Source organism: Suncus etruscus, chromosome 1 (genome assembly GCF_024139225.1).
Source record: "Suncus etruscus isolate mSunEtr1 chromosome 1, mSunEtr1.pri.cur, whole genome shotgun sequence".
Taxonomy (NCBI): Eukaryota; Metazoa; Chordata; class Mammalia; order Eulipotyphla; family Soricidae; genus Suncus; species Suncus etruscus.
Window position 1 is genome coordinate 191,256,565 of NC_064848.1, and position 24,797 is coordinate 191,281,361.

The window sequence follows — 24,797 nt, forward strand, 5'->3', positions numbered from 1 at the left end:
GGAAAGGGAATCAGACAGGAAGAAGGGTAGGGGCGGGGGGAGTCTGGAGCCAGGCAGAGCTCAGTTGTCCCAGGGACAAGGGCTCTGCAGCAGAAGATGAAGCTGGGTCCCAGACCTTGGGTGCTGGTTCCCCCTTTCCACCTCCACCTCAAGGACAATGGGCCGTGGAGGCCTTAGGCAAGGGGTCGACACTTCTAACGGGCTAATGGGAAGGCTGGGTCTTGACCTCTCGCTCCTCTATCCTGACTTCTGGTCACTAAATGTCACTCTCCATTACGGCCCAGTAGTCGCCAGGGCAACTGAGCAAACACCAGGGCGGCAGGGAGTCCCAAGCCCAACCCACACCCCACAAAACCTCCAGCAGGAAGGGGAAGGCGGGCTGGCCCCTGCCGGGAAGGAGGAAGTGAGCGAGGTGGCCAACCCATCGTGCGTCTTTTCCATTTCTTTCTCCAAAGAAAGCCCTTGTTTTTCCTCCCTAGAGCCCAGAGACACTATAGAGTCTGTGGAGAAGGAAGGACCCAATCATTCTGGGGCCCACCACCAGCGTCTTCACGCCTCACAGACACACACACAACTGCTCCCTCAGGATTGGGGGGGGGGGCAAGCAGCAGAACTGGCAGCAAGACTCCCCCCAGCCTATGCAATCTTGAGGTCAGTTTCTCCAAAGTCTGCCCGTAATGAGCCTCAGACCAAGATGGGAACAAGGCCTGTGGAAGTTCAATGGCAGGATACCCCCACACTAAACACAGCCCGTGGGGACCCCCCACCCCAGGGAGGGAGGGTGGGAAGGTTAAGTCCGAGCAGGGCCTCTGGCTCCTCACCAGCCGCTGCTCCCCCAGCACATTCCTCTGTGGTCTGCCCGCCAGCCACACTGACGACTTCGTGGCCATGAGACTGAGCCACAGCTGCAGGAGTGGCCAGATGTGGCCGGGAGGGTGGGGTCTGCACACAGTCCCTCACTGCCTCACTCTTTCCCTCCCAGTGAGGGCCTGGGAAACCAAAGGAGAGCCTTTCCGGGGGGTGCTCAAATCCGGGATGCGATGTAGAGCAGGGAGGCAGCAAGGAGCCAGCAGCCAGCCTCGGGTTTCCCGGGCCCTGGGAGCGCAGCCAGCCTGCCCTGGTGGGAGGGGAGGGCGGGCAGTCTGTTCTGGGCAGGGCTGCCTTGGCCCAGAGGCACTCAGATCCCACAGCCAAAAGGACGAGCTCCAGCCTGCAGCTCCCAACAGTGCTGGGGCTTTGAGCAACGGAGGGAAGGGTAGGGGCTCAAGCTCCCCTGGCTCCCTGCAGAGAACCTGGTCTCAGCCAAAAGGGGGTGGCCTCCCTCAGGAGAGCCCTGCAGTGCTCAGAGTCTCCCACCAGAGTCCCTCCTTCACCCCACTCTGTGGCCCACAGGCCCATTAGTATGCAGGCTGAGGGGCCCCTGCCAGAGGCAGCACAGCACAGCCTCATTCCCAGGCTCACAGGAAGCACGGGTGACTGGACAATCTCAATTTGCAGGCCCTAGACAGCTGGCAGCACCCCAGGGGTGCACCAGCTCACGGCCAGGCTCCGTCCAAGAGGGAAGATGCAATGGCTGAGCTGGCAGCTGGAGTCTGTAGGGGAGGGGAGGCTGTCTGGGAGCCTGGAGAGCCAGGCCGGTTGGTGTGCACCCCCAAAGGAAGCATGTGCCCTCTGCCCGTCCAGCAGACAGAGCAGGTGGCAGAGGCTGCCACAGGTACCACACACCTGCAGGGAGAACTGGGTGTGTCAGGAACAGAGGATGAAACCCTCGACTGCCTCCTGGTGGATCTCTGGAAAGGGGTGAGCAGGTGTGCAGTTCCGTAAAGTGTCAGGCTGAGATACCAGCTAGCAGTGAGCCCCTCAAAAAGGCCAAGGGAGAGGAGACCTCACCTCATCCCTCTCCTTTGACAGAGGGCTGAAGGGAATGCAACAGAAAAGGGTCGGTGAGCTCTGCCCCAGGGGCTCCTGCTGTCCGCTGGGTGCAGAGACTGAAGCAACAGCAGCAGCGTCTCCTATGCTCACCCTCTGTCTGCATGGCAGTCCTGGGCTGGGAACTGGCTGGGCAGTGGTGCATGCCAAATATGTTGTTAATGTATGTGTATGGGGGTACATATCAGTACATGCATATGTCTATTTATGCATGTGTGTACATCTGTGTGCATGTGTGACTGGCCATTACAGAGAAACACAGAGGCTGGAAGAGGCTGCCCTGCCCAGATCCTGGGCAAAACATGGCAGTGGTGACACCTCAGTGGTACTTCCTTCCCAAGCATCAGGGCTTCCTTCAGAAGCACAAACAGGGAATGCCTGGCTCTGGGGGTGGTGGGGTGGGCATTGACCTGAGGTATTGATGGAGACACCTTTTGTGACTAAAGAGAAGGGCAAAGGGCAGGATCCGGGCACACAGGGTTCAAGTAATGAGGAGCAGATTGAGCAGTGTATTGAGGAAAAGAATTCTAAAGAAAAGAAGCTAAGAGGTCGGAGTGATAGTACAGTGGGGAGGGCGCTTGCTTTGCATGCAGCTGACTGAGTTCAATCCTACACATCCCATTGGGTCCCCTAAGCACTGCCAGGAGTGATTCCTGAGAGCCAGGAGTTAACTCCTGAGCACCAATGGATGTGGCCTCAAAACAAAATAACAAAAAGAAAAATAGCTGAGGACGTTCCTTCTGGAGAGAGCACACGGCTTATACTGTGGAGAAAATGGGTTCAATGTTGAGAACAGTAAAAAAAGGTTTGTAATCAGGACGGAGCTCTGGTACAGAAGGTAGAGCAGGGACTTGGAGAGAGAGCATGGAGGTAAGGCATTTGCCTTTCATACAGATGGTCAGTGGTTTGAATCCCAGCATCCCATATGGTCCCCTGAGCCTGCCAGGAGCGACTTCTGAGCATAGAGCCAGGAGTAACCCCTGAGCGTGGCTGGGTGTGACCGAAAAACAAAAAACAAAACAGAAGGTAGAGCATTTGCCTTGTACCTGGCCGACCAGGGTTCGATCCCTGGCATCCCTATGGTCCCCTGAGCACTGCCAAGTGTAATTTTAGTGCACAGAGGCAGGAATAACCTCTGAACACTGCCGGATGTGGCTCCCCAAACAAAACAAATGTTTTTAATCATGAAATACAGATTTAAGGAGACAGCTCAAAGGGATATGGGTATGCTTTGCAGGCAAAAGACCCAAGTTTCATCCCCACAAGTGGTGTTCACACCTGGCTCAGCATCACTAAGAATGACCTGAAAGTGCATATGTGTTGCCTGGGTCCATAGTGCACTTGTGGCCCACGTCTCCCCTCTTGGTGCGGCTTTTCCTACTTCCATGCTGAGTTGCGTACCAAGACTCTTTCCATCGGAGAAGCCTGTCCTCTCTCCTGAAGGTGTTACTCATTAACTCTCTCTCTTTGTACCTTATCTTATCCCTTTCTCCCTCCCTTTCCTCCTTGCCTCCAAATAAAACCTATTCTTACTTCAAAAGAAGAGAGTGACCTGTAAGCACTGAGCCAGGGGAAGCCTCTGATCACCGCTAGGTGTGGCCAAAACCAAACAAAAGGAACAAACAAAATCCTACGAGAGGTTACAGAGATAGTATAGGGGTAGGGCACTTGCCTTGCACATGGATCAACCAACCTGGGTTGGATCCTCAGCACCTTATATGGTCCTCTGAGCACTAAGCACTATGAGGAGTGACACCTGAGCATGGAGCGGATTGTGGCCCCAAAACGAACAAGCAAACAGAAAATCCATCAAATCTATCTGTCCCAGAGCAGGTAGTTTCTTTCATTCTGCACACAGCACTGTAACTCTAAGTCTTTACCTGGAATCACTAAGCCCAGAATCTGTGGCCCAACAGGAAAGAAGTCCAGGGTGGAGAGTGGACCTGAGCAGTAGCATAGTGGGCAAAGAGGCATTTGCCTTGCATGCGGCTGACCCAGGTTTGATCCAGGCTTCTCATATGGTCCCCCAAGCTAGACAAGAGTAATTTCTGAATGCACAGCCAGGAAATAATCCTTGAGCGCTGCCTGGAGTGGCCCCAAAACAAAAATAAACAGCAACAACAAAAAATAGAAACTATGCACTTGGCTCTGTAAAGGCTGCTTGGACAAGGAGAGAGCTTAAAGGGCAGAGTGCAGGCTGTGTACGCAGGAGGCCAAGGTTCCTTCCTTAGCACTGCATAGTCCTCTGCTCAGTGATGCTAATGAACCAAAGCACAGAGCAGAGGAGCAGACCTGAGCATTGCTGGTGTATCCCAAACACAAAAAACAAAGGAGCTGGGGCCTGAGCAATAACACAGTGGGTAGGGGTTTGTATTGCAGGTGGTCGACTCGGGTTTGATCCCTGGCATCCCGTATGGTCCACGGAGCCTGATAGAGCCAAGAGTAACCCTTGAGTGCCACTGAGTGTGGGCCCCCCCCAAAAAAAACCCCGAAACACAAAGGAGCTGTAGATGTTCAATATTCACTGTCTACAACCTACTATGCTATGCATCAGGTCCCAAGTTTGATCCCTGACGCTATATAGCTGAACTGACCCATCTGTCCTGCACAGTGAGGCTAAGCATCACTGGGAATGGCCACTGAACCCCCAAGCATTTCTAGGGAGACCCCTTCCAACAGAAGGAAGGAAGGAAGGGAGGGAGGGAGGGAGGGAGGGAGGGAGGGAGGGAGGGAGGGAGGGTAGGGCAAGAGTCTCTGAGGTCACTTGCACCCCTTGTTATACACAAGGGAACCATCAACTCAACAACAATCAAAGAGGCCCCAAACCTAGGTATCTGACTCCCCATCCAGGCCATTCCCACTGAATACAAGACCACAAGACAAGATACGGGGTACCCCTGGAGAGCATTGGGTTGGTACCCACCAGAGAACGTGGCATCTCCCACCAGCACCCACTCCCTGAAAAAGTCCCTTGCCAAGATGGGTGTTCTGGGGCCGGGCGGTGGCGCTAAAGGTAAGGTGCCTGCCTTGCCTGCACTAACCTTGGACGGACCGCGGTTCGATCCCCCGGTGTCCCATATGGTCCCCCAAGCCAGGAGCAACTTCTGAGCACATAGCCAGGAGTAACCCCTGAGCGTTACTGGGTGTGGCCCAAAAAAAAAAAAAAAAAAGATGGGTGTTCTACTGCACCGAGACAGGTCCTTATCTCTTCCCTTTCCTGGCAGTGAGGGATTCTGGGAGGTGTGGCCGGGAACAGCATTCCCCACGCCACCCCCGGCACCCATGACCACTCCCCACCCAGGACAGTTTCCCATGATCTATTTCTGAGCTCTGACGGGACGCGCGAGGCCAATTTAGGCTCAACAGGTTCTACCACAATGCTGGCGTATTTCCACATGTGCAAGCAGGGATGACTCTCACCTGCAATTTCTCCACCCCCTCAAGGCTCCAGCAAGCACACCTCACACAATGTTTGGAGCTTGGTTCAGGAGGACAAGAATGCCGGGTCAGGGTTCGAGCAGGGGTTCCCCCACTTCCAGGAGCGAGGCCCTGAGCATTCCCCAAGGCAGAGAGAGAGGAGACTGAAACAGGAGTTTCAGCAGCAGTAGCCACTTCCCAGAGCTGCCAGGCTCAAGAGAGGCCAATGGACCAAGCAGCTTGGCAAGGGGACTGGGAGGTTCTCGAGATGTTCAAGTGAGGGCAAGTAGTCAAGGTTCCAGCATGTTCTGGGTCCTGGACCCCTTTGGCCATCTAGGGGAGCCAATGCAGAGTGGCTCAGTGTGGATGTCAAGTGTGTGTTTGACTGAAAACTAAGACTGAGTTGGGGCCAAGTCCACAGACTGCTAGAACCTGAGGAAGGCAGGTTCAGACCCCAGCTAGAGGAAGGGCTTCGATCTCCTACTTGGGACTGTTTCAAGGTGGTTTGGAGGTCCAGACCTAAACACGGGACCTGTGTCACGGCTCTGCACACCAACTGTGGTGGCCACAGATGCCACTGCTAGGGAGGAGCCTCCAACAGCCCTTGCCTAGCATAGCAGGAGGGCTCAGCTGGGTGGGTCTCTGACTACCACATCCAGGAAGGGCCGCTTGCCCCTCTGGGTTCATTCAAACCATGGTGTGGGATCCTTTTTGTTCCTCAAAAGCATGATATAAAACCAGGTCGAAGCTTTGCAGCAGACAGAACAAAGAATATAACTGAGTCCTGGGCTCCATCCCCAGCACCAAGACTAAACAAAGCTAGGCTAAGAGTGATAGCACAGAGGGTAGGGCACTTGCCTTGCACAAGGCCGACCTGAGTTCCATCCCCAGCAGCCCATACGGTCCCCTGAGCATCACCAGGTGTGGCCCCAAAACAAAGACTAAACAAAGCCACTGGGCTGGAGAGAGGAGAGATAGCTCCACTGGCTGACTGAGCACATGATTTGTATTGCTGGAGAGCTGAGTCTTAACCCAGCATAGTATGGCATCCTGGAGCACGGCTAGGGAATAAACTCCAAACACAGAAACAGGAGTAACCTTGAGCCCTGTCACAGGTGGCTCCAAAACCAAAAAACAAAAGCAAAAACACACTAGGCCTCACTTAGCTCACACAAATAGGGGTTTTAGCCCCTATTCTTGGGGCTCCAGTTCAAAAAGCTCAAGTAGCAAAACCTAAGTCAGGCAAAACCCTGATTCTAATGCTACTCCCAGCACCTCTGGGTGTTAAACATGTACTTAAAAACTGGCAAAGGGGGGGCTGAAGCAATAGTGCAGCAGAGAGGGCATTTGCCTTGCACATAGCTGACCCGAGATGGACCCAGGTTAGATTCCAAGCATCCCATATGGTCCCCCAAGCCTGCCAGGAGTGATTTCTGAGTGTAGGGCCAGAAGTAATCCCTGAGCGCCACAGGGTGTGGCACAGAAACAAAACAAAACAAAACAATAAACAGTAGTTCCTGAGCACCATCAGTGCAGCCCCCAAACCCAAACCCATTCATCACACACAAACTAGAAGGTCCTTCTGGTATCTACCTCCTGGGCTCACTGCAGGCAACATCTCCCTTGTCAGCTCTGCTTCACAAGCACGCTCTGGGGCCAGAGCAGCACCCTCAAACTCTAGGACCCGTCATACAATCTGACTCTTCTTCCAGGACACAGGGAAGAATCTAGGGGTCAAGGAAATGAAAATCCCAGAAACCCAAGGCAGAGCATGCTTCCAAAGGACCGTTAAGTTGTGGGGTACAGAGTCCTGTAGACGCATCTCTGATGAGTTTTGGGGTTGTTTTTTTTTTTTGACAGTGCCAGAAGCCAGGCCCAAAACTCATATGTGAAGCAAAAGCTCTGACCCCTAAAGTACTCACTTCCTGTGGGCCCTGAAAACTTGTGTCCCCTAGCCCAACTTTTCCCAAAACATCCCTGGGTGCCAGGCTTAAGGTACTGGAAAGATTGGTCCCCTGATGAGCAGCATCTACAGCTGTGGCTGGGAACCAGCACGGAACGCCATCACACTTCCTGACACCTACTTTCTTCACCCCCCCCCCACACCTACTTTCTAAACCATGGGTCACACAACTGAAAGCAAGAGTCATGAAGACTTGTTTTAAAATAATTTTTGGGGCCGAATAGGTAGTACAGCGGGTAAATTGTTTGCTTTCCACATAGCCAACCTGGGCTTGATCCCCAGCATCCTATCTGCCCCCACCAAACCTGCCAGGAGATACCCCTGAGCACTGCCGAATGTGGCCCCAAAATTAACTAAATAAACAAATTAATCTGATAGGGTGGCTGAAGAAATAGTACAGCAAGTAAGGTGTTCACCATGCATATAGTTAACCCAAGTTCAATCCCAAGCATCCCATATGGTCCCCCAAAGACTGCCAGGAGTAATTCCTAAATGCAGAGTCAGGAAGAACCTCTGAGCACTGTCAGGTGTGGTCCCAAAACAACAACAACAACAACAAAAGTATACCGGGGGCCAGAGAGATAGTACAGTCTGGTGCCTGTCTTCCATGTGCTTGATCCTGGTTCGATCTCTGGCACCGAATATGCACCCCTCCTACCACCAAGTGTAGTCCTTGAGCACAAAAAAGGGTAGGCAGGGCCAGAACAATAGCACAGCGGTATGGCATTTGCCTTGCATACAGCTGACCCAGGACAGACCTCAGTTCCATTCCATATAATCCCCCAAGCCAGGAGCGACTTCTGAGCACATAGCAAGAGTAACCGCTAAGCGTCACAGGTGTGCCCACCCCCTAAAAAAAAAAAAAAAAAAAAAGGTAGGCCAAAAAGAACAAGTAGTAGTATTTTATAGACTCAGAATCCCATAAAAATTTCTGGGTAAGGGGGCAGGAGAGATAGCACAGCGGTAAGGCATTTGCCTTAGACGAAGAAGGTTGGTGGTTCGAATCCTGGCATTCCATATGGTCCCACAAGCCTGCCAGGAGCGATTTCTAAGCATAGAGCCAGGAGTAACCCCTGAGCACTGCCGGGTGTGACCCCCCAAAAAAAAATTTCTGGGTAGGGTGCCTGCCTTGCACAAGGTCGACCAGGTTCAATCCCTGGCATCCTATGTGGTTCCCTGAGCCTGCCAGGAGTGATTCCTGAGTGCAGAGCCAGGAGTAACACCTGAATGCTGCCAGGTGTGGCCCCCCCCAAAAAACAAACAAATTTCTAGGGAAGAGGTGCCCCAGAGAAGGACAGAGGTTAAGGTACTTCCTTGCATGTAGTCAACCCCAACATCACATATGGTTTCTCGACCCCTACCAAGAGCAGAACCTAGAGTAGCCCCTGACCACTAGATATGAACCAAAATAAATTTCAGTGGGGAGCAGAGAGGAAACTGAATGGGCTGGAATACATGCTTTACTCACAGGCACAAAGTGGCCTATGTTTTAACCTCAACATGTCTGTACCTCCTGATCATAGAGCCAAGAGTAACCTCTAAGCATCACTGGGTGTGACCCCCAAATCACTAGCAATAATAGCAAGGTGGGCTGAAGTGCTAGTAGCGGATAGGTCATTTTCCTCGCACGTAGCTGACCATGATTCGATCTCTGAGTTCCTATAGGATCCCCAAGCCCACCAGCAGTGATCCCTGAGGGTGGAACAGGGGTAAGCCCTAAGCATGGCCAGGTGTGTATCCACCCCCCCAAAAAAATAGTAATAAGGTAAGTTGCTAGAGAGATAGAACAGTGGGTAAGGTGCTTGCCTGGCATGTGGCTAACCCTGGTTCAGAATGCCAGGGACAGGGACTGGAGCAATAGCACAGTGGTAAGGCATTTGCCTTGCATGCTGTCTTGCATGCGGCCAACCTGGGACGAATTTGGGTTCAATCCTCGGCATCCCATATGGTCCCTTGAGCCTGCCAGGAGCAATTTCTGAACACAGAGCCAGAGTAACCCTTGAGTGCCGCCAGGTGTGCCCCCCAAAAAACAATTAGAAACCCAAGGACCACCTATGGTTCCCTGATCTCAATCAGGGGTGATCTCTGAGCACTGCAACAAAGATTTTCTATGTGGAAGGAGTTGTGAGTAGAGGGTATGTGAAGCCCTGTTCAGCCCTGCCAGCACCAAGCGTCCATCAGGGCGCCTGCCTGCCTGCCCACCTGCCCTCCAGGCCACTGGCCAGAATCCCCTGGCCCAGCTGGGGTTTAGGCACCTGCTTCCCGCATCTCAATGTCCTCCCTCTCTCCAGACTGCCCGGCTGCTGGGAGCTGGACAGCCCCCTTTCAGGAGGTCCCCAGCCCCCACTCCCCAAGGCCTTCCTGAGTGGTTAGGGACACCCCCCAGGCAGATGGCCAGACCCATGGTCCCAGTCCACCTGGTGGACATGTGGTCTGGATCTGCTCTCGGCAGAATGCACAGAGACCTCGCACGCTGGTTCCAAGGCACCGTGCTGCAGCCCGGCCACCTGCATTCTCACCTGGCTCCATGGCCATTGTGCTGCCAGCCGAGTTTGGGGGCCATTCTCTCACAGTATTCTTGGGCACCAAGCTGACAGCTGTTACAGCTGTGTGTGTGGACACAGTTAATCTGATTTCCTGTCTGGCAGCTGTGTAGCAGGGAGGGGACAGCTGAGGGTCTCAAAAACAAGGCCAGGGGCTGGGCGCGAGGGGGCAGGGAACCAGAAAGGGAGCCAAGGAGTATGGGATAGGGGTTCAATTTGGTTCCTGAGCTCCCTTGGGATACCCTGGGACCAAAGTCCTTGTAGGGAAGGAGGGTGGAAGCTGTGACACCCTGTCTCCGAGGCACCTCGCTCGGTGTCTTCTCTCGGGGACCTCGAGAATTCTCCAAAAGCCAGACTCATCTCTCTGGGAGCATAGACTTTGGAGGGCCAGGGCCCAGGGTCGCTTGAGACACAGGGCATAGGGCACCCAATGGAAAGGGCCAGTGGGGGGGGGGGCTGACATCCAGCCCCCACACCCTGACTCAGCCCTGGGTGGAGGCTGACAAGCAGTGGCAGCCACCCGGAAGAAGGGCCACAGGGTCAACGTCACAAAGAGGCCTTTGTGTGTGTTGACCGTGGCCCTATCCTGTGGCTGGAACCCCGATACAACCGGGCTGCCATTTACTCTGTGACCTTGAGCAGGTTCCTTTAACTTTCTGATCCTGGTCGTTGTTAAGTGCAGCTATTAATACCTGCCCCAAAGAGATAAGTAAGGAAAGTGCTTGATACCTTGCACTTAGCACGAGGTTCACTCCTTCCCACCCTCTCTCATTCCTACCCCTAAAGACACAGTGTGTGTGTGTGTGTGTGTGTGTGTGTGTGTGTGTGTGTGTGTGTGTGTGTGTGTGTGTGTGACAGGAATGTACCAGGGTTGTGTTAGAGGTGCAGATTCAGATTTTGTATTTTGTGTTCGGGTACCAGAACCACTGTCTTATCCCTGGCACCAAGGGCCCAGCAGCATCCTGGATGGCCCAACACGTCACAGTTTCGTACCCTCAAGACTCAAGCACTATGGGGCCGGAGAGATAACACAGCTGTAGAGTGTTTGCCTTGCATGTGGCCAATGCAGGATGGAAGGTTGTTCGAATCCAGGAATCCCATATGGTCCCCCGAGCCTAGCTTGCCAGGAGTGATTTCTGAGCGCCCCAAAACAAAAACAAACAAAAAGGCCTCAAGCACTAAACAGTTAAAGCTGATTGAAGACTGCACGAGTGGCCCCAATTCCCCTCATGTATACATACACTATACAGGTGCTAGGGAAGGAGGCAGCTAAGTGGCAGAACATGGGTGAGGCCAGGGTCCAATTCCTAGCACCATAAAACAAAGAACACCAGGGAAATCCCGATACCCAGCCCAGTCCCCTGGCACTCCCCAGCATCCACCTCAGCCTTCCTGGCACAGGAGAACTCAAGCCCTGCCTCCAGCAGCCTGTCCAGGACAGCTCTGACGTGCCCGGAGGCCCAAGGGGCTGCCAGGACCCACAAATGAGAGGCGGGGGGAGGGGGCTCCCCAGCAGCACATCCTGGGGAATCCCCCACTGGAGTTCAGACCAGGCCTGGCTGAGAGGTGCCCGCTGGGAGCTGGGAGGCGGTGAGGGCATCAGGCAGAGGAAGGAAGAGCTCTGATGCTGGGGGCAGGGGCGGCGACGTGTCTCCCCCTCCTAGTGCAGAGAACATCAGCTGTGGCCCTAGAGAGAATCTGAGAGTACTGCCCTGAGCCCTGGACACCAGTCCCCCGGAGCACTGTGTGCCAGGAGCGATGCCAAGCACCGGAGCATGGCAGAGAATCCCTGAAACTGGGTTTCAAAGACTCATTGCAAGGCTAAGCAAGATGTCCGGAGCAGGGAGCTTCCGTCACCCCAAGATTCCCCTTCCTCTACCCCCTTGAAGTGAGCCTTGGTGCATTCCCAACACCTGCTGTGAAGCCAGGGGACTTTTCATCTTGCCTGGGGACCAGAGCTGGAGGGAGGGAGGGAGAGAGGGGCGGGGTGCTGGAGGGGGTCCATGCAGCCTGCGTAGGTCCTCGCAGGCCGTGTTTATCCCGGGTGGATTTTTTTTTTAACCCAAAGGTTAAAGTGTTTCTATTTGAAACATCTATTTACATTCCAGAGTCCAAAAAAGAAACAAGGCAGCAGAGCTCCAGGCCTATATCTGTCCAGGCCGCGTCACCAGCAGCTCGGCTCTGAGCAGGGGGAACATTCTCAGCCCCGCTCCCCTCGCTGAGTGACTCACATCCCTGATGCCTCAGTGCACCACACCGCAGCACCGCTGCAGAGCAGAGGGCTGGGTAGCAGGGAGACAGGGCTTTGGAGAAATGGGTGCACTGGGGATGGGGGGGGGGGTCTCTGCAGGCACAGTCTTTCAGGGGAGAGAGGAGGAGGAGCTTCAGCTTCCACACGTAGGACCAACTTGGAGAAGGTGAGGGAACAAGCAGGGGTGGGGTGGCAGAGCCCAAAGGGTATCAACATGGGGCTGGCTTTCTCCTAGACACTCGGCAGTCATTTCTTTCCCTTCCAAGAGCACCCCTGGGCTCCCAGAAGATTGGGTGAGGGAACCAAACAGGGTTGCAGACTCCCCCAATCCCGCCACACATTATGCTCCATCCCTGGGACTAGAAGGGGGGCCCCTGCATCGGGTCCACGAGGTCGCTTGACCCTGGACAACCGGCCAGGTGTGTGCTGTAGCAGCCCTGTGCCAGCTTCCCCGGACACTCTGGCTGCGGCCGGAGCCTGGTGGCTGGCACCGAGCCCCAGGTAGCTGTGGCGGCAGCCCATGACTCCCACTTCCCGGCGACAGCCCCACACCCACAGTCACGGCTCCAAGCAGACTCTCTGAGCCACACATAGACGCCCACATTCGCATGCCAGGCAGCGGCCAGGAGGGGCCCCGCGGCAACTCGGGCCTGGCAGGCCCCTCCCTGGAGGAAGCATCCTGTGGTGCAGGCCCGGTGGGAAACTGTGCCAGAGACACCCCAACAGGTTCCCGGGAGAGGGAGAGCGTGAGGGAGTGGCTTAGTTCCTGGGGCCTCACCCCCCAGACCAATAAAGTTCCTGCTAAGAGGGTGGTCCGGTGAGGGATTCCCCCAGCTCGTCCACACTAGAGGAACCCACCTTCTTTCACACCCATTGAAAGGGGATACCCCATAACCTGGGGAAGGAGAGAGGGGGGAGTGCGGAGTTAGGGCAGCCCAGACCACCAGTGTGTCCAACTCTCCCACCACACACACACACACAGACCCAACCTCACACACAAACACAAACACACACACACACATACAGCACTGGGTCCTGCCAACCTCCTCCCAGACACCCATTCTGGTGCATCCTGACTGAGAATGAAGAAATATCTGCCCTCCACCCCTGCACCCTGAACCCAGCCAAAGGTGCTGGGGAGAAGCAGTCTTCCTCCCCTGCCAGACTAGGGGAGGCGGGTTACTGACCCACTTCCTGCCCTTCACCCTGATGCCAACTAGGCCAGGATCTTCCAGCAATCCTCAGGCCCCTGCAGCTGACACCCCCCTCCCCCTGTAGAAGGCCAAAGGGACGCTTTGGTGTACAGCTGGGACACCCAGCCTGACAGAAGAAGGAAGTCTGGGTCAGAGAAGCTGGGGACCCTTGGGGGGGGGTGGAGCATGCTCCCTCCACTGCCCAGGAGCTCTAGGAAGCCCCTCCACCAAGATGTAAGCAGAGGACCCCATGTGAGGAGGCGGCTGAGAGCTCCGTGCTCAGGCACAGAAGCAAGGCTGCCAGAGGGCAGAGGGCAGAGGGTGGGCAGTGGGTGCAGGTACTTACCTGCCACGGGAATGCTGTGCAGGGGGGTCCGCGGCAGGATTTCCAGGGACGGTTCCCGGCCTGACATCCCATCTGCTGAGAAACACGATTCCGTCTCATAGATGGTCTGCAGCATCTCCACGAGCCCCTGAGCCTTGGGCACCAGCAGCATGCCAGGGAGGGGCCGCCAGAGGCGGGGACTCAGCCCAGCAGAAGGTGCAGACAGTGGTGGGTTGGTGGTGGTCGGGCAGCAGGGGCACCTGTGGGCTGCTCTCAGGCCACAGCGGCAGTGGTGGCTGGGACCCCCGTGGTGGGACGGGGCCTCATGGGGCCGGGAAGCCCCACTCCTACTGGGTGTGTTGAGTTCTAGCCAGGCATCGGGGAGCTTCGCGCTGGGCTCTCAGGAGCCGGGGTCTGGCCGGGCGCTCTGGCTGGGCGCTCAGGGCACAGGAAGGGGAGCTCGGTGGCAGCCGGGCGGGCTCTCTGCGTCCCTCCCCGCCCTGGGTGACAGCTCTGGGCCCGGCTCCCTGCTCCTCCTTCCCGAACGAGCCGCCGGCAGCTGGCAGGAGACTGAAATAGCAGTTGGGGGAGGGCCCTGGCTATAAATAGGTGGAGCATGCTCAGGGAGCCGCGGCCGGCTGCCAGGAGCCCGGGCCTGGCGGAGGCCCCATGGGGGGGGGGGGAAGGCTTCGTTCCACCCACCCCAGGAGGAAGCGCCCGGAGGGGGAGGGGTGAAGGGAGGGCCTGCACTTAGGGCCAAGGCCATGGGCCTGGTGGCCAGCAGAGGCTGGGCCTCGATGCGAAGGAGCCAAGGTGGCCAATGGGCTGTGAGCAGCTGTGGTTAACAGGTGAAGGCCCGGAGCTCCATCCTCTCACCAGGCAGCAGAAGCAGAGGAAGGGAAGGGTCTGGGCGAGGGTGGCAGACAGGGCCACCTGGCCCCACTATATCTACCTACAAGCCTACCCGCCAGGTGGGAGTGGATTCGACTCCCGCCCCACCTCGAAGGCTGAGAGGCGTGCTCCACCCCTGGGTCCGAAGGGAGACCCCCTCTGTGCAGAGAGCAGCTAAAGGGATTCCTCCTGTCCACACCCAGAAGGGGTGATCTCCAAGGCGCTTCCACTTCCTCTTCCTGGTCCAGGAAAGAGAACCAGGAGCACCTGGCATGCTCAGCACAGGTGCCTCTCCCAGGCCATGTGCCAGGGGCACTGCTGAGAACAGCACCTCTGCAGCCTTGCTGGCTTTACACAGAAACATCAGGACACAGACAGAGGGGGAAACTGAGGCACAAAGTAGAGCAGCTGCTCGCTAAGTGGCATGGGAGGTCTGAGCCAGAGATGCTTTCTAGGGGTGCCCATGAGCAGGTGCTCTGCTCCCCAGCCCTCTGGCAGGAACAGACTGCAGGCTGGGGCCCCTCCAAGGGTGCCCGTGTCCTCAAGCCAGCCAGCATAGCCCCGACTCCCAGGGACGAGGGCAAGTGGTCCAGAGACTCAGGGACCGGCAGCCACCCTGCCTGTTGTCCCCAGCTCATGCCGCCCACTGGCCAAGAGATTGCACTTGGCCCCCTGACCTCACTGGGAGCTCTTTAATAGCCTGGTTATTCCTGGGTCCACAGCCCCTCCCCCTTCCTGATGTCACAGCTGCTATTTTCGAGCCCCCTCCTGGCCCCTCCTTGCCCCCAACTCCAGGCACGGGGCCAGGGACACCTGTCCTCGCCCGGACCATGACCTCACCCTCCACACAGGAGCCCAGGAGGAGCCAAGCAAGGACACGGGGCAGGGCCTACAGCCCCTCTGCCCAGCCCACTTCTGCCCACTGGGGAGGATGGCAAGGGAGTACCAAGTCCTCAGGGTGAGGACACAGATTGGGGCAACGAGGGGGGAGGGGCTTCCCAGGCCCCAATGACAGTGTGGTCCTGGGAAGCTCAGCAAAAGGGAAGGAAACAGGCCTCGAACCAAGCTCTGGAGCCTGAGCTTCTGGGCCAGGATGGTTCTAAAACAAGAGAACCCTCTCCATAGGGCCAGCCATGCATAACAAGGCATCAGAGTAGTCACTGGGGGCTTTCTTTCCCACCCCTGTGCCACCTCAACGTGGCCACTCAGGTATGCTTCAGGGAAGGGAAGCTCAGGGCCACAGGAAGCTCATTGGAGCCCAGAAAGCACCAGGGCACCAGTCCCTCCCAGCCCAGAACTCCACCCACCTACGCTGGGAGCAACCAGAAGGGCTGGCTAGCCCTGTCCAGGCTCCTGTCTGCCCCAACAGAATGAGGCTGGGGTGCTCATCCTAGCTCCCGCCTGACTGGCAGAGTAAAATTGGGGTGCCGGTCCTAGAGAAAAGGAAGTCATCAGTGGCAATGACTCAAAATCAGGGTCTTTGCAAGCTGGAATAGCCATCACCTCTGAGAAAAGAATTCCTTGCTCAGGGAAAGGGGGTTGCCTTTGAGAGTCAGGGCACCCAGAGGTGGCCAGCACCCAAGGCACGGGGCCAGCAGCCAGTGCCGTGACAGCTTCCAGTAACAGCTGAAGCGGGAAGTGAGTGTCAGACAGGGCCAGGCAGTCAGTCCCACGGCAACTCAGAGCCAGGAGATGAAAATGTCTCTTTCTCCCAGGATGCTGGGGACATAGCTTAGATCTTCCCGATGGCCAAACTCCTTCCTGCACCCCAGCCCATCTCCTCGTCTCCTCTCACCTCCATTTCTACCCACCCAAGAGCCTTCCACAGACTTCTCCCACTGTGTTGAGCCTAGGGGCCACAGTTGCCCCCTCTCTTTAGAGAATGGGCAAGGGGTACCTCACTCTCAGTCTGGGGGTGAGGAAGAAGGCTCCTCCGAACTGTTTCAGTTCCCGGGGGACCAAAAAGCCTGAGGTCTGATGCAAAGGAAGCAAAAAGGCTCAGTGCTAGTCCAGAAGCACCTTGAAGAGAAGGTAGGTGGCCAGCAGCCTGGGAATGCCTGGAGCGATCCAGCAGGCCTGGCCTCCGGTTCCCACTTGCCTTCTGAGCCCAATCATACTGGAACCACCAGCATCACTGGGGTACACACAGCCAGGCTCATGTGAGATGTTGGCTGTGTCCTCTCCTTTGGAACCAAGTTCAGGCAACTCAGGAACACCTACCCTGGCACCGTCCACAGGCCTTCAGCTTCAGGGTAGGGCAGGGCAGGGAGAGGGACAGCTCCCCCACCATCTCCAGGGGCAACGCCTTGGAGAAGGGACCCCAAGTGTCTGGGGCCTAGGCCCCACGCCCGTCCTGACCCACTTTCTCCTCCTTGGGGCTGGCTGCCTGCCTTCCCCGGGGCCCCAGAGGCAGAGCCCAAGCTCGAGGCCCAGAGGCAGGACGCCGAGGTTCCTGGCTCCACCCCACGCCCATGCCCCAGTTTCTCTGGTCACCCAGAAAGGAGGGGGCAGCTGCCTGGCTGTCCTCCCAGGAAAGGGAAGGAGAGAAAGTGGTGGCGCTCATGTGGGGAGGTGCAGCCATCGAGTCTCATGAGGTTCCCTTCCATTCCCACATGGGTAAGCAGGCAGGCCCCCACCCCCCGCTAAGTCTCTGTGGCCACCGAGACTGACTGGCGGGGTGCATGGACAAGGCACAGAGGACAGGGTAGCAGAGAGAGCAGGCCTTGGGCCCTGCATGAGTCAGGCCTGAGCAGATTCTGTCCATCATCCTTGGAGTCCCCTGAGAAAGGCAGTTTGACAAGGAAGCCTCCCTCTACATCCCCTCAGTCCTGAAGAGAGAGAGCCAGACACCAGGAAGGTATCTAAAATGGGTCTTCAAATATGGGGGTTTCCCATCAGTTCTCCAGTCTCAAGGAGGAGAGGTAAACCCCAGAAAAAAAAGTCACCCCAAGTCTTGCTCTGAGGGAAGCTAGCATCTTTTATCTCCCTCCTGGGCCCACAGGCCAAGCTCAGGGCCCCACTAACTGGTAACACCCACCCAGCCAGACCGTAAGAGAGCACAGGGGTGTGTTTGGGGGTGGGAGGGCAGGAAATTTCACTCCTCACCTAGACCTGGGTTCCAGGCCCTCAAGAAAGAGGGGGTGTGAGGGAATGGGGGAGGTTCTAGAAGCTGTAGAGTGACTGGTCTTGTTCTTGTCACACCTGTGCCCAGCCCCATGGCCCCAGCCCTGATGCTATCCTGGACTCTGAGCAGACCACATGTTGGAATGGGACAAAAAGGCATCTCCTTAGCCCAGGGCCTCTGTGACTCTATGGGGGAGAGCCAGGAAAACTCAAGGAAAAGACCCTCTGACACCTGTAAACCTCCTCCAAGGCCTTCGGTTTAGGTTCCTGCCTCTAGGACTCGCCTTGGCTCCCACCTTCCCCCACAAAGGAGGTGGCATCTCCCCCTGCTGGGGGGCAGTGGGAAAGCCAGGAGTATGCCCCCTCCCCTCTCCAGGTCCCTGGACCCTCAGTGGTAGAGGTCACAAGAGAAACCCAGACACACACACACACACCCCACATTGGGCAAGGCCACCCAGTACCATCAACTCTTCAAGAATGCTTCAGCCTGTTGCTATCAGAATCAGACACCCAACCTGGGCAATATCCTTTCCAACCACCAACCTGGGCAACTTCTACTCTGGGGTCCAGGATGAGACCTCAAGGATGAGGCAGAAAGAGCAGCTGACACTCCAGGCAGGACATTCCCTAGGGGTAGTACCCATCAATCTTGCTGCCCCTTGGCAGCCCCCATCTAAGTAAAAGAAGCAAGGAAGCAGAGCCAGAGGCCCAGCCAGCCAGTCACCCACACACTCAGGGTCAGTGCCTAGCCCGAGGGATTGGAGGGGACTGTAGCCCATTACCAGGATCCACCATGCAGGAATAGAGAAAAGAGAGGGAACAGTCACAACCAAAACAAATAGCACTGAGCCAGCCAACAATACCAGCTTCCTACTTCTCCAAGTCCACTGGCCTCCCTATGTGTCATCAGCAATGTAGCCCCGACAATAGAAAGCAAAGTTTGAGCAAAGTTACAGGGGGAATCAGCTGGAAGGGGCCAAGATGCTCCCCTCCCCCCCCAATGAGGCTGCTTCAGGACCATCCTGCAGATGGGTTTTCTTTTTTCTTTTGTTTTTTGTTTTTTGTTTTTTGTTTTTCCAGCCACATCCATTTGATGCTCAGGGGTTACTCCTGGCTAAGCGCTCAGAAATTGCCCCTGGCTTGGGGGACCATATGGGACGCTGGGGGATCGAACCGTGGTCCTTCCTTGGCTAGTGCTTGCAAGGCAGACAGACACCTTACCTCTAGCGCCACCTTGCCGGCCCCGAAGATGGGTTTTCATCTCTCATTCCTGAACCTTTAAAACAGGCTTAGAGCCCAGACTGCTATCCCCCTTTTAGAAAAAGCACTTCTCGGGGCCAGCGTGGTGGCGCTAGAAGTAAAGTGCCTGCCTTGCCTGCGCTAGCCTAGGACAGACTGCGGTTTGATCCCCCGGTGTCCCATATGGTCCCCCAAGCCAGGAGCGACTTCTGAGCGCATAGCCAGGAGTAACCCCTGAGCGTTACCGGGTGTGGCCCAAAAACCAAAAAGAAAAAAAGAAAAAACACTTCTCAGGGGCTAGAGGGATTGCACAGCTGATAGGGCATTTGCTTTGCACATGGCTGACCTGAGTTCAAACTACAGCATCCATTAGGGTCCCCCAAGCCTGCCAGGAGCGATTTCTGAGGACAGAGCCAGGAGTGATCCCTGAGCAGCACCGGTGTGGCCCAAAATCCGAAAACAAACAAATAAACAAACAAAACTAAAAAAAAAAAAACTACTCAGTGTCTCTCCTTAAAATCTATCTTTTTAAAAGCAAACAGAAAGCAACATCCAGGGGCCAGAGTGGTGGTGCAAGTGATTGGGCATTTGCCTTATACACACTAACCTAGGACGAACCATGGTTCAATCCCCCAGCATCCCATATGGTCCCCCAAGCCAGAGGCGATTTCTGAGCGCATAGCCAGGAGGAATCCCTGAGGGTCACCAGGTGTGGGCCCCCCCCCAAAAAAAGAAAGAAATCAACATCCTGGGGTCAGAGCAATAGTACAGCAAGTAGGACACTTGCCTTGCATGAGAGTGACCCAAGTTTGATCCCTGGTACCCCATATGGTCCCCTGAATCTCACCAAGAGTGATCCCTGATTGCAGAGCTAGGAGTCAGCCTGAACACTGTTGGGTATAGTAAATAACAAAAATAAATAAAATAAAATAAAATAAAATACCTTTCAATTGCACTCACAGAAGCCCCACAGCCACCTACCCTTTGTCTCTCAGCACCTGGAGGGTAGGTAGACACAACCCTCTTGAGGAAACACTGCTCTATGAAAAGCAGATCAGAGGTAAAGAGAGAGTACAGGGGTAATGAGATTGCCTTGCAGGTGGCCAATGCAGGTTCAACCCTTGGCATAGGGTTCCCAATCCCATCAGCAGTGATTTCCTGAGTGGCAGAGCCAGGAGTAATCTCAGAGCAATGCTGGGTGTGGCTCAAAAAACTAATATAGGGCCTGAAAGATAGCATGGAGGCAGGGCATTTGCCTTGCATGCAGAAGGACAGTGGTTCGAATCCCAACATCCATATGGTCTCCCAAGCCTGCCAGGTGCAATTTCTTTCCTTTTTTTTTTGGTTTTTCGGCCACACCCGTTTGACGCTCAGGGTTTACTCCTGGCTAAGCACTCAGAAATTGCCCTGGCTTGGGGGGACCATATGGGACGCCAGGGAATCAAACCACGGTCCTTCCTTGGCTAGTGCTTGTCAAGGGCAGACACCTTTACCTCTAGCACCACCATCACTGGACCCAGCCAGAGCTATTTCTGAGCATAGAGCCAGGAGTAAGCCCTGAGCGCTGCTGGGTGTGACCCCCCCCCAAAAAAAAAAAAAAAAACTAAAATAATAATAAAATAACAAAAGAAAAAAATTAAACTGTCCCTTTCAGAAGAGATGCAGGAGGGGGTGGAGTGGTGCAAGAGGTAGGGCATTTGCCTTGCACGCAGCTGATCTAGGACGGACCACAGTTCGATCCCCCAGTGTCCCATATGGTCCCCAAGCCAGGAGCAATTTCTGAGTACAGAACCGAGGAGTAACCCCTGAGCATCACAGCTCAAAAAAGCAAAAAAAAAAAAAAAAAAGAGAGAGATGAGAGAGAGAAGAGATAGGAAATAAGATGGGCATGGGGACAAAGGTAGACGGGACAGACGGGGACTCCCCAAGGGGGGAATAGTTATTACTGAGACACCCAACCTCCCTGGGTAACTCCTGTGGCACATCGTCACTGACAGCTCTACCTCCACCCGTATGCCTGGTCACTAAGTCCCACAGCTACAGGCAAGGTGTGAGGAGGAGAGAGAACAGCAACAATCAGAGTCACAGACCTCATCAAATCAGGACTATATATATTTCATCCAGGACCCAGGTGAAAAAGTGGGGCTTGAGAGCACAAAGCAAAACACCTCTAGCAACAGATGGATGCACCCACTGCCCAGGATGTCATTCCAATCTCAGAGGCTCAGGCCACAGTCACCGTCCACCCCACTGAGAAAAAAGCACGGAAAAAATAGTCAAAAATAAATAAATAAATAAATAAATAAATAAATAAATAAATAACAAACCCTACAGAAAGAAGAGAAGGTGCTGTTACAAGGAGCAGCCAGGCTTCAATTGCAAAGAAAAATATTTCCAACCATCCAGAGTATTGGGATAGCATTTCTGCCTGTCTGGGGAACATGGGGGAAGGACCAGAACTGCAGCCCCCACATTGAGAAGGCAGACACAGGCCTTCTTCGACCAAGCCCTCCCAGGCCACACTGCACAAACATCACCCATTGCTGCCCAGTCTAGTCCATGTCCGACTTCTAGTTGATCCAGTCCTCATCTGGCTCCTCCATTCCAGACCCCCTTTGTACCCTCGCTGAAGATCAGCTGGCCTGGGCTGGCACCTCCACACAACACAGGGCCTCCAAAGCTAGCAAGGTCTCTCTCTCTGTCCGCCCAGCGCTTACCCGACTCGTTGGGAGAGTTCATGCCGGCTCTGGGCCTGAAGGAAGCTGGCGCTGGGGGGCTGGGACGGGGTGATGTCAAGAGAGACAGACGATAACAGACAGACGGACGGGACAGGAGCCCGGGGCCGCTGTGCCTCTAATGCCCATCCGAGGCCATACCTTCCGGGCGAGGCAGTCAGGCACTCAGAACAGCTCCCTAGGGAGAGATGGAACAGGTTAGAGATCCCCCAATTCAGAAATCTGAAAGTTAAGGGGGCTTTGGAGCACGTCAGTCTCTGCCTATAGGAGACAGTGGGCACATTGCACTAGCTGGGGCAATAGGGGGTAAGCAGGGGGTTATGGGCACACGGCCAGGTCACAAAACAGGGTCTATATTCTCCTTCTTGCTCCACCATTAGGCTTCTGTGTTTCCACGAGACCATAGCCAAGCCAACCACACCCACACCACTTTTTTGGGGGTACAGTGTCCACTGCCAAGACTGCCTGATGTGGGGCTGGAGGGCATCACAGGAGAAAGGAGCTTCTGAACTTTGCCCGCAGCAATAGGGAAAAAGCAGGAGGACGCAGGGCTGACCCTGGATCGGGGGCAGAAATTGAGGGAGAAACCTGGATTCCAGCTGGATCCTAGAAGCCTGATCCAAGAATTCAAAGGAGCTATCTGCTCCCTCTTAGGATGCAGGGGGCCCCACCCCAGAAATAGAGCACATGTTTCATCTCTCCAATACACACCAGGTGAGGGAAAAAAGAGGGTGACCGTCCTACTAACGATCGAGAACTGGGACTTTGGAAAGGCAGAGATATTCCCCTAAGATTCAACACACACACAACCTCCTGACTGGGGCCCAGGGCCCCTGGGTATGTTCTAGGTGGCGTGCCCAGGATGTGCCCGGCATGTGCAGGGCTGACAGCAACCCAAGTTCAGTAAGCAAAAGCCTTGGGTCTCAACCCAGGTTGAGAGCACCCAAAGGCAGTGACCTCAGTCTTCGGTCTGTTACAGAAACATCAAAAGGCACAGCTGTGGGCCCGCCAAGGTTCATGCCGTGACGGAGGAGGTCTGGGATGACAGGCCCGTCACTCTGCTACAGCTCTCTGAGCTGCTGCAACCCCACAGCTCGTCCTCCAGCCACAGACACTATGCACACGCCCACCTGGGCCCATCCCTGAGCAGCCCACGAGCCACCCCAGACATGATCTCATTCATTTGCTTCCAAAGGCAGGCAGGCAGGCAGGCCCTCCAATACCCGGAGAAAGCGAGGGAGCAGGAAGTGTTTGGAGGAGGCTGCTAGGAATTGCATGGTTAAGTCCCAACTCTGCTCCCTAAGTCATGATCGGGCAATCAGCACTTCTGTACAGCCTCTCCTCACACTCCCTCCCCCAAGACCCCACTCAATCTCAGTCAGTCTTACATTCTCATCCAAGATTTTCAGGGGGGGTATCCTCTGTTTGAAGCACAGAACACAAACACACACACAGACACACACACACACACACACACAAACACAAGTGCTCACACCTAGAAAGCCCACAAGTTTGCCTTGGCCTGCTGTCTACGGCTCTGGCCCGTAAAGCTGGGACTAGAGGGACTGGAGAAAAGGTGCAGCAGGCGGCAGATCAGGGGCCTAATGGCACCCGGCAGGCACAGGTGTGGGTTAGGGACAAAAGAGGCAGTGCTGGGCTAGGGCCAACCTCAGGAATGCAGCAGGTGGGGCTGTTGGTGTCCTGGCAGGGCCCCGCGTGGGCAGGAGGCTCAGCCATGCCCACCCCGGAGCTGGCGCCCAGTCCTGCTCACACCCTTTCCCGTGGCTGGGGAACACAGGTTCAGAGATTCCCACGATTCCCAGCAGCCTGCAAGGCCCAGCCCATCTCCTCGGAGGGAGGCACCTCGGTGGGTGAAGAAAAGCTCCAAGGAACCAAGGAGGTTCCGACCAGTCCTGCACCCCCGTGGCTTGCACCCCCTGAGAAGAGGAGACAGGGAGGGGCTCGAGAGCAGCAGAACACAGGCTCTCTGGAAGCTGCACTCCTCCCCCACTCTGCAGGATATAGCAGCACCCCTGGGACCCCATCCACCTGCGGAGCTGATCAGAGCTGCCAACGCCCCCCCCAGCCTGGGAAACAAAGCAGGCTCCTTGCTGGCCGGAGCAGGCACCAGGTTAAAAGCTCCTAAGAAGGAGGCCAGATAGCAGCTTAAGAAAGAGCAACTTGGCCTCTCCTCAACCAGAGCAAGTTGCTGCTGAAGACTCGATGGAATGAGGACTTGGGGGGGGGGGGGGACGACAAGTAGGGGAACCAAGAATTGTGAGGTTCCAGATGACTCATTACTTGGACTTAAGGATCCTGAGAGGTCAGACTCCAGCACCCCACAGCTGCCCTGTCCACTCTCTCTTTGGTCATACCACATCCCCCACGCTGGGATGGAAACCCACCTCCCACAGCCGGCTCTGGCTGGGCAAGGAAGGAGGGTCACTGGCTGCCCCCCTCAGCTTATGGTTCAATCATAGGGGAGCGGGTTGTCCTAGGGAGACACCTCACCCTGTTACTGGGCAATACAAATGCTACAGAGAGCAGGGGAAGGGCAGACTACCAAAGGGTCTGAGAACCCAGCAATGCCTCAAAGGCCCCAAGTTCTCCTTTGGGGAGCCAGGAGTCCTGCACAGATTTTTCTAGAAGCAGCCCCCCCTCCAATAGAGCAGAACTGACCCTGACAAAGACACAGACGAGGCCAGTCCAGAGCTGGGGGTGGGGAGCCTGGGTGAGTTCTCTGAACCGAATTTTATGAGCTGTGCTCACAATCGGAAACTGGTCCCCAAAGACAGAAAAGCTATAGGCCCAGAGTCTGCAGCTCAAGGCACAAAGGACCCCTTATCTGACCTCCCTGATGTGATCATGGTCCCTGACCTCAAGTTTCCAGGGCCTTGTGCCTCCCAAAGGCTGGGCCCGGGAACTCTGGGATAAACGGAACCATAAAGGCTGACTTGGACATCCGGGGGCCCCGAATTCAGAGAAAGGGGAGGGAAAAAAACGGCATCAGGCTGACAAATTCATTTTTGCAATCGGCCCGTTTCTGTTTGTCTGCTCAGACGCAGCTCCAGGCATCTGTACAAGCCAGATGGAGGAGGCTGCTATTTCTAGAAAAAAAAAAGGGGGGGGGTTGAAAGGAGGGAGGGAGAAGGTAGAGGCAGAGGGCAAAAGACTGTTTGCCCTAAAAC

The 24,797-nt window shown here is 55.5% G+C and overlaps 1 protein-coding gene across 4 annotated transcripts in view; it reads right to left on the minus strand.

Annotated features, from left to right (window-relative positions):
* HDAC5 (histone deacetylase 5) overlaps window positions 1-21,782 on the minus strand; it is a 38,339-nt gene extending 16,557 nt beyond the window's left edge. For 2 of the 4 annotated variants that reach the window (XM_049778997.1, XM_049778983.1), the window contains exons 1-2: window positions 21,592-21,782; window positions 13,643-13,717 (exon numbers count right to left, since the gene is read on the minus strand). In XM_049778997.1, the coding sequence (XP_049634954.1) occupies window positions 13,643-13,717; window positions 21,592-21,613 (97 nt within the window). In that variant the 5' untranslated portion in view covers window positions 21,614-21,782. Of the gene's footprint in view, window positions 1-13,642; window positions 14,221-21,591 lie in introns of those variants that run through there. The other 2 variants (XM_049778989.1, XM_049778979.1) reach the window with 2 other exon arrangements.
* Between the last annotated feature and the right edge of the window lie 3,015 nt (window positions 21,783-24,797).